The following is a 10,020-nucleotide window of genomic DNA, read 5'->3' as shown; positions in this document are numbered from 1 at the left end:
AGTTCTAAGGCAACAGTACATTTCCCAATGCTAAAGTCACCTAACTGTGAACACAAATGGGTGATCAGACCAAAAGCATATAAACATTAAGCATTGAATGAAGCATTGAACACAGAAAACACAATCAATTAGATATTAGGTATTTACATCAGCTGTTCATTAGAAATCCCCAACTAGGGTGTTTAGCCAGCCATTACAAAGAAACCCTAACAATAAATGAGATTAAAAGCAGAGAATGATAGTTTCTTACACAAGAAGGGGGATTCCTCCTCCTCTTCTCAGCATCTCACACTCACTCTCTACTCAATAATCTCTCTCAAATGACAAAACCTAGGCTTCAATGCACAAGATTCTCCCTTTTTTCTGCTTTTAGGGCTATTTTCCCCAAATAGGCCTGTGGCTGCTCTGGAATTCTGTGCCCTGGCCGTTCTGTACGAGTGTGTAGAAGTTTTCATAAAAGGTGTTGTAAAAGGTGTACCCTAATTCTGTACAAGACAGGCTTTGAATAGGCTCTGAAATCGCGACGCTGCGCTTAGCGCCACCTTCGCGCTTAGCGCGGGTAAGTGGAATTGAGCTTAGCGTCAATCTCACGCTTAGCCTGGCTGAAGGCACCTGTTTCGCATAGCGCACTGATCTCGCGCTTAGCACGCGGCTTTGATGCTGATGCTCTGCCAGATTCTCTTTTGTGCTAAGCTCGCTGAAGCTGTGCTTAGCGGTGGATATGTGCTTAGCCCAACTACTACTTTTTGCAATTCAAAACTTAGCCTCTTTTTCACCTGAAAATGAACAAATTTCATTATTAAATCCAATGGAAATGTTCTAGAGACAGCGTTAACCATAAAACAAGATTTATTTACAAAATTTACTCCAAAATGACCATAAATTGGGGAACTATACAAACTTTGGAAAATGATTTCTATACAAAAGTTAGTCGTAAATAGCGACTAACAGTTCTCCATGCAGGCATTTATACCGATGATGATGTCAATGACAACAAAAAAAATTCCCTAACATTTTAGTTTAAAAAATATGTTTATGTGGAACCTCCTTTGCACACATGGAATTGTCGTGCTAGCAACAACATGCCATATATGCACCACACGATAATGGAAATGACAAATACTTGGCAGTTGGACTAATTTATCGCAACAATTATACTTTTGTGGACTAAATTAATTATTTTCAAATTATCGGAACCAAATTATCACCTAATGCAAAGTATAATGATCAAAATGGCTATTTACCCCCTTATTATTTTACATACTACCATGAATACTCGTGTGTCACACAAGCAATGCATATTTAGTTTGTTTTTTTGACAGCCGATACATTTAGTTATTAAAAAACAAAATTAATTACAAAAATGTAAATTTTGATGTAGATATGGTTGTCTTTGCAAAATCAATATGTTTATATAAATTTTTGTGTGGTTTGCAAAATCAATATTTATTGCTGACTTGAATATAAGCAAAAATAATTAATTTATGTTAATTAAGAAAGTAAGTTAATTTGATTTAATTCTACTAATCATATTTAAACCCAATTTCATTAAATAAAGTTAATCATTTTTAAAAATATTTTTTTCCTAAAGTATCTTTTCATTTGGAATTTGATATCAAGAATAAAAAGGAGTCATTAGAACTATAATCATAAATAATTGAAGGATATTTTTGGAAATGACATCATTAATACGGTCAACATAGTTAAAATTTATTTGAATGAGTCCAAAAATATACTCCTCTGTTGCAAAAAGATTACAGCTTTAGTCTTTGAAAAAAATTCAAATTGATTGATGTTCTGATTTTTCAATTAGATATTCAAATATTTATTCCATTTTTACGGTCTAATAAAAATTGTTGTATTTAAAAACTTAATAATAAATTTATTATAATTAAAAAAAGAATAAAAATATTTTAATATAATTATTCCCTGATAAATATTATTTTCTTGAAATACTTATTTTTCTTAATTTATAAAAAACGCATCTACGACGATAATTTTTAACGACCATCTTATAGAATGTGCGAACATTCTAAGATGGTTGTCTCCATGACCGTCTTAGAATGTATTATTTTTTAAAAAAATAATTTTTGTACTTGGATAAGCTTTGCAAAAATCTCCTGAACAACATATGAAGGAAATGATAAACCTTATAATTAAACAAAGATACTACTACTACTATGTTTCTATTGATGCTTGTATCTGAGTACTAATAAGAAAGCGTGTTATAATGATTCAAAGGCATAACAATAAATAACTTAACAATAAACCATGAACTATAGCATAAAAGTATTGCAGAGATAGTCATGAAGACAATAATACTCATGATTAGAGATAGTGGATGATTAGAGATAGTGGATATCGTAATTTTTAGGCGACAATAGATTAAATAACTTAAGAAATCTCTCAATTGTTTTTCTTAAAGAAGAAAAAAAAGACTTATAATTGAATAAAGCCAATAAACCAAAATGTGTGGATGTAACTAAGTAAGCAATGACCTGAAAAGTAGAGAGCTACTAAGCAAGAGTGAGCTACATGTTATAATAACCAGTTGCTGTATACTCTTCAAACTTCAAAGAGCAAGGCCTCTCCTTGTTTCGGTAATTATTATTTTGTTTTCCAATGCTGACATGATATCATATGAGGGAACGAAATTATACCAACCAAGATACATGAAATCAGATCTTGCATACAAAATGGAATAACCACATAAATGACAGCAATACCAACTCAAATGAATGAAGTTTGACTGATGCTTTGTCTTCTTCTTGCTTCTGTTTGATTCTCACCACTTGCTCCACCTTTTCTATACGATCACTCTGAAAATTGATCATACATAAGAGATACATAACACCCCTCCACCTAAAAAAGATATGGACACATTCATGTCAAAGTTCTATGTCAAATACTTTTAAACTGTTTGCATAATCTAACTAACCTATTCTAACAGCAAACATAATGAAGATAAAGAATTGGATCTGTCTATTTAATGAGATAAAGGCCAGAGAAGCATACAGTTTTTCCCTAAAACCTTTCTTTTGTTTTATCATGATATCACTTGATCTTTGACATGGTATCAAAGTCATCTCATTTTTGTGGTTTTTGTGGTTTGTGGAGGGGATCTCTATCATTTCCATAGTTGTTGCCATGTATTGCCTGCTCTAGCAAGCATCTATGAAGCTGTTTGACAGTCACAGCCACAGTCCCTACCAAAAAAAAAAGGAAAAGCTAGATCCTTCACTCCATGAGAAATCATATTCAGTTTTTATTTTTAGAATGTTATAGTTTTCTGCTTCCTTAAATCTTCACTAGTATTGAAGATTAAGTTTGTCCACTTTTTGATGTTTTCATATAGAAAAAAAAAAAAAAGAACTACGAAGAATGGGAGTTCAAAAAAAGTTCATTGCTTTCCTCTTTCTTGCAAGTTTTGTTTCCATCATATTTCCCCTTGTTAGGTCATCCCAAGAGCACCACCAAATTACAAGAAATCCTTCAAAAACCATAGATAGCAACCACATTAAGGTAAGGTGTTCCATTTCTGTTGCATATTCTTATGAGTTTTTTATTCAATAAAGTTGGCAGCATCTCCTGTTCATTAATTATGCTCCCCTTGCCTAATTTATAATCTTATAAAGTTTAATCCTTTCTTTATGAGTTTTGTCTGTGAATCTAACTTTTTGGTGATTGGTTTATATGTGAAGATGAATTCAGGACTTCAGTTTCAGATTACATTGCATGTCTTTCTCCTATGGGTTTCAATGGGGTTCTTGATGCTTGTTGGTATACTTGCAATTAGACTGTCAAACAGAGAGGAGAATCCAAAAAGGCATAGAATTTTATTTTATGTTCATTCAGTTTTGCAAGCAAGTATATCTTATTAGTCCATATGGCATCATAATTTTGAATCTGATGTAAGAATTGATTGTGTATATACTTAAGTATTCATGGTAGTAAACAGAATGAGTCTAGAAAATTTCTGCTATGAAAAGGGAAAAAAACAAATGGGTCATAAAATTGATAACAAAATATATTTAGACTAAACATCACACACGCCATCCTGTATCATTGCATTTTCAGACAAAAGTGTTACAAGCTCATGAGCAGTGTTCCCTCATAAAGATGCAGCATACATGTTGAAAAAATTAGGTAAAGTTTACATTATGATTATTTTAATGGACAAAAAATAACAGCTATTGCTTTTATCTCATTGTTACTTCTGCTATGGTTTAGAAATATTTGAGACTTCCAAAATCCTAGAAATCTTGAAGCCACCACAGCATACACAATTCCAAGAAGGAGTATAGTTGAAGACATGGAATAGTCTCTGGAAAGTCCACACTCCGAGGGTCCAAGGAAATAACTAGCAATGTATTAAGCATTCAACAAAAGAAAAGGACTTGAAAGTGAAGAGGAAGAGAAGCGTACCTGGTCCTTATAGTAAGATATCAGACAACTAATAGGTGGCATGGTGTAAAGAAACCCGCGCTCCACTTTCATGTTGAGTCTGGGAGGCAACTCTTTCAATATCCGCACTTCATCTCTAAAGGACGCGATAAAATGATCCACATCAAATATGTCTTGAAAGTCACTAGGATACACAAGTAACAAAAAACACCGATTGATACAAAATCATCACTGGAAATTTCTTCAACCTGGGATCACTAAAACAACAAATCTACACCATGCACAGTGAAATTAAGAGGTTCACCTGGGATCAGCCCAAAAGGATGTTTTATCCAGTTCAGGAACTATAAGTGTGACATTGAAATATCTGGCAATAGCCACCATGTCACATATCTGCCAAGTTACATCAAATAATCAGACCCAAATCAAGATATAGGTTATTAATTATGATTGAACAAAACAAAACCAATCACTCACCGCAACTCTCATTTGGTTGAGTCCTCCATTGCACGAGACCATAAGGTATCCATTGTTTTTATAAACCCCTGGTGACAAAAAAAAAGGGTCTTATCCATAAGGTAACTAAATAAACTGTTAGAAAGCAAAAATTAGAGCAAAGAACTAGTTTAATAAAATAGATAGAAACAAAAGACAATCGGAACAGAAACACTGACTCTTGGGAGGGAGAAGAGGTGGCTCATAGACCTTTTCATTTGTTATTATACAACTAGTAGATACTACTATATCATCTGTTGGCTCATCAAATTAGATCAAAATTGATATATATTTTTTTAACATTATGTGAATAATAATAATAATACAGATCAAATAGGTTCAGTGATTTTCAGGCCAACATTTTTCATATCTGGCCTAGCCCATTTGGTTTGTTTAGCCAAAACAACATTCTATTTTAATTTTAACAAAAACTAATAACTAAAATAATATATTATTTTATTAGATCAATTTTGTGCTTAATTAACTAAAAGCTAGTCTATTTTAACATACTAAAAGTAAGTAGTTGCATTCAACTCATAAATGGTTAGTGACAATACGTTTCCAAAAACTCTTTAAAACTAGTAATTTATAATTCATTTTACTATGAGTAATGGTTAAATTAATATAATCTTTTTATTAAAAATTACAAAATATAATATATTAATAACATTAGAAAAATTTCTACTTTTGATTCCTTAAGCATAATACTACAATCAATTATTAATAAAACTAATAATTACTAGTTAACTACTTAATTATAAGCCTCCCACCAGCCTTTGATAGCTATATAATCCATGACAAATTGTAAGATTTTTATCTTGAACAAGGGCCTAGCAGGATGCATAATCATTGTAATCAGTAATAAGGAGAGATAACTTACATCTATTGCCTATCAGTTCTTCGACAACAAGGTCATCCATAAATTGGCTTACAGATATTCGAACATAACTTTGGGGAATAACATGGCCAGCTGCTGCAATTAGGGAACAATCTAATATAGCATTGCCCTGTGGCATGAGTCTATATGCAAGAGAAGTCCTACAGTCACAAAGCTCAAGAAAGTACCTAAATAAGTTGGTTGGAAATCTTATCAGTCATCACAAATACAAGACTTTTGTTAAAAAAATTATTTGGTACCTTCCTCCACCATTAGGACTCAAAAAATAATCAGGAGAAGCTCTATATGATGCAGCAGGACATAGGCCAACAGTAGCATGGGTAAGTGCCTTTCCTATTATAAGTAAAAGATCTCCAGGCACAGACCCACTGTCTGCCAGATACCAGCGACCACTGGGACCACATACCTAGAGAAGAAATATATTATTCATAAAAGTTGAAAGATAAATCAACTCAAAAGTCACCAAGCTTTAATAGTCACTAAACAAAACTACTCAACAGGCTAGAATCAAGAAAATATAAAATTAAATATATTTAATGTTTTGAAAATATAAAAATGTTAAATATTCTTTTTACAAAATAAATAAGAGGATTTAAAAAGGAAAAAATTTATAGAAGAATTTAAAATTATTCTTCACATACATAATATATGACTTGGTAACTGGTATATGCACTATTTTCCTCCAAGACTAATTTTCTTATGTCAAACACCTTGAACTTGTAAGTTCAAGTTTTTTGTGTCCGCGCGTGGGAAAGGATAAAATGTAAAATTAAGTTATCAGCTTATATTGCCAACTTAATGACGCAAAATCAAGAAAACATATATATTTAGTATGTTAAGGAGAGAGAATTATAAGGTAGATTGGATGATTAAGGACAAAGAAAAAAAAATAAAAAATTATGGATTTGATTTTTTTACTAACAAAATTAATATTCTAACAATTAATATTTATCAATAAAAAATTAAGATAACTAACGTTATATCTTACAAAATTCTAATTCTCAAAATAAAAAGTGATTATATGTATGTATATTAATTAGTTGCATAAATACTACTGTGATTTACAAAACAATAATCAATCCAGTAAGGTACGTATATGTATGTATATTAATTAGTTGTGCTCGGCTGCATCAGAGTACCAACCTACACTTTTGAACAAATAAAAATATATTTAAGATTCAAGACCCTCAGTCTATCACTCTTCTTTTAGTACAAACATAACAGGCACACTACAGTCTCAACCTCCACAGTTATTCACTAATCATAGTTGTCACTGTTACACAAAGCTCAAATTTATAGAAAAGAAGCTTAAATATATGTCTCAAAGTAACAATGTAGTACCTCCTGGTTAATATAAGAAAAATAGTTACTTTATTAAAACTTAAAAGAACTAAACAACCACATGAAAATTCTCAAAAGTTACCTGAAGAACAATGTTTAATAGAAAAATAGTTACTTTAAAAAAGTAAGAGAGTAAATTATCCCAAAAAGAGTAACATTAATAGAAAATGTTAGTAAAATAAAAAAAATAGCACCGACCATATTAAGGTAATTTAGTTGGACAATGATGCAGGTGATAGAAACCATTGCAAAAACCTATGCCTGAAAGTGGAAAGCCGGGTTTGCACCTTCTAGTGTAAGTTTTACCGCAATGCCAACTGCTTTTACACTCATGAACTGAGAAATTAGTATTTTATCAGAAAGTTAAAACATATGGTGGACTATGGTATACAACTCAGTTAACAGCTAGAAAGTATAGAAATATCCAAAATGATAAAAATATCACATATGACAAGGTTAACTGTGTAGAGTCACTTACTGTCAAGGACCCAACTATCGAGCATATTCCAGTATAAACCAAAATATTAGTCTGGCCATAACGGGGAGCACAATACAAAACCAAGAACAATGTCACGGCAATTGTTGAGGCAGTGTATGAGAGGAATGCTGGATGCAAAAAGCAGAAAGCAATAATCAAGAAAATACCATTAAGCATTTTTTTCATAATGGATAATTAATGAAACTTTGACAGAATACCAGGTTGAATGGCCAATTCCCATATTTCTTGTACAGAACTAAGAGATTTCTCTTCAGGTGCATGCAGCACAATAACAGTTGATCCAACAATGCACAAAAGACACCCCAACATGCCCATTTTCTGCAGCTTCTCCTTCAAGAGAAAATGTGCCAAGACAGCATTGCCATATCCATAGCAATTCTCAGCTCCTTAATAACAAGGTTAAACTATTCACGTGGTTCCTATAGTTGTCCTCATTTTTAAGTTTTAGTTTTTATACGAGAAAATTACAAGTTTTAGTCCCTGCACATGCATGCCTGACAAAATTTTGGTCCCTCTCACTAATATAGAAGACTTTGTAGCAGTACAAAATCACCACAAAGAAACTGTATAGGGACTAAAACATGAAATGGAAACAACTATAGTATTTAGTATAGTATAAAATGGAAATAAATATTTACCTAACAATAATGCTCAAAGCACAGCAGAGGCATAAATGTAGGCTACAAAATTAGCAATCTCTCCAACAATCACTACAACATAAAAGCAAAATCAGAAAGAAAAAAAAAAAAAAAAAACCTCTTGTTATTAAGGAAGTTCCAACAAGCTGGCTAATACTGTTGACTTCATTATAAATTACATTTTCACAATACACATTGCCAGAGCAACTGAGAAACCGCATGAATAAAAAAACCTCTTGTTATTAAGGAAGTTCAACAAAAAATACCTTAGACATCAAATGAATATTCTTTGCATGTGGCCCCAGAACCTTGCGGACATTAACAACATCTGAGCCTTTACGAACAAATGAAAGAGCAATCATGTCAATCTTGGTACACCGCATTGAAGAATATATTCCTTATCCTTCTTAGTAAGTGTGGGTAGAGATCAACAACAACACCAGGATATAATTTAATGAATAAGAAATTTATCACCATTCACCATACATGAGGCATTTAGTGAGAAAACCTACCTTAGTGTCAAGCATGACAACACAGAGTATACCAGTGTTGTGCATAGCAGTCTTGAGATTGTTGAGGGTTTCCTGATGATAGTCGTGGGTGCCATGAGAGAAATTGAAACGAGCAACGTTCATCTCTTCCCTAAGAAGCTACTCAATCATTTCCACAGATCGAGAAGTAGAGCCCAAACTACACACTATTTTCATCTTCGGAACGCGCCCATCGTCAGGCTGATGCTTCAAGATCCCTTCGATATCTATGTTCGCCATTCCTTTGCTATACTTCTGTCCACACAACACAACACAAATATGAAAATAGTGATACATCTCTGATTGCAATTAGGTTAATTTTAGGGTTACAAAAATCCAATCAAAATGAAGAAGAATACCAGGGAAGACAGAGAGACTCAATACTCATTGTTTTCTCTCTTCTTTTTTGAAAATGGTGGATTTTAAAGACCCAAGAAGAAGAGGCTGCCCAGGAGAAGGTTCGTTTGCAGCAAAGAGAGAGAGTGTGTATGGGGTTTGGATTCGAGGACTAGATGCGGGGCTTCAGACCCTTCACGGGATTGGGGCTTAGGGCTCCTCCCAGTGATAGAGATAAGGCGCGAGTGAGAGAGATGAGGTGCGAGAGTGAGAGAGTCACAAGTAAGAGAGTCGCGAGTGAAAGAGATGAGGTGCGAGTCAGAGAGTCGCATTCCTTTTAAATAACTTAGACGTGTTTTCAAAAATGGTTCTTTATAAAACGATGTAGTATTGCATTTTCAAATACAGTTTTCCAGGACCGTCTTTGAAAAATTACACTCAGAAAATGTCACCACCTTTTTTTTAAGACGTTTCTTATATGATCATCGTAGATCCGCTGTCGTTGTAGACTTTTATTTTAGTAGTGGGGGCAAAGAGTATTTTTATTGTTTAGATTTAGATATGGAGGAAATATATTTTATAACACTAGTATGGTCACATCTAATATAATGGGGATGTGATAAGTTGAATCCTAAAATTTAGCCTCCGACAATAATTGTGTAGCCTCACCAATGGATAAACGACATTTGCCTATTGAAGTTAGCCGACCTAACCGGTGTTAACTTATCTAACTCAGTGTTTGACCATAATTGACACTACGTTTAAATATAATTTTTCCATCCCAAAATAAGTGATATTTTTTTATTGTTTTACACATATTAAAAAAATAATAAATAGATAAAAAGTGATAATTTTATAAAACTAATTTTATTAAATAAA

At 32.7% G+C, this 10,020-nt stretch overlaps 1 protein-coding gene across 12 annotated transcripts; it reads right to left on the bottom strand.

Moving 5' to 3' along the window:
- Positions 1-221: 221 nt before the first annotated feature.
- On the bottom strand, positions 222-9,518 carry LOC114379443 (O-fucosyltransferase 35-like). Of its 12 annotated transcripts, none has more exons than XM_028338097.1 (12): positions 9,165-9,518; positions 8,542-9,060; positions 8,276-8,347; positions 7,835-7,967; positions 7,617-7,744; positions 6,037-6,203; positions 5,780-5,964; positions 4,882-4,949; positions 4,709-4,797; positions 4,426-4,588; positions 2,727-2,819; positions 222-776 (listed from the first exon to the last, which is right to left on the bottom strand). In XM_028338097.1, the coding sequence occupies exons 4-12, from the start codon at positions 7,950-7,952 to the stop codon at positions 642-644; spliced, it is 1,146 nt and encodes a 381-aa protein (XP_028193898.1). In that variant the 5' UTR covers positions 7,953-7,967; positions 8,276-8,347; positions 8,542-9,060; positions 9,165-9,518; the 3' UTR covers positions 222-641. The 12 variants fall into 12 exon arrangements, 11 of the variants coding, with proteins under 11 accessions (XP_028193898.1, XP_028193899.1, XP_028193896.1 ...); XM_028338098.1 differs by having other exon boundaries at positions 7,835-8,023; positions 9,165-9,517; XM_028338095.1 differs by having other exon boundaries at positions 7,835-8,347; positions 8,542-8,681; positions 8,788-9,060; positions 9,165-9,517.
- Between the last annotated feature and the right edge of the window lie 502 nt (positions 9,519-10,020).

Source organism: Glycine soja, chromosome 12 (assembly GCF_004193775.1).
Source record: "Glycine soja cultivar W05 chromosome 12, ASM419377v2, whole genome shotgun sequence".
Classification (NCBI taxonomy): Eukaryota; Viridiplantae; Streptophyta; class Magnoliopsida; order Fabales; family Fabaceae; genus Glycine; species Glycine soja.
This window is presented reverse-complemented; position numbering and strand designations above follow the sequence as displayed.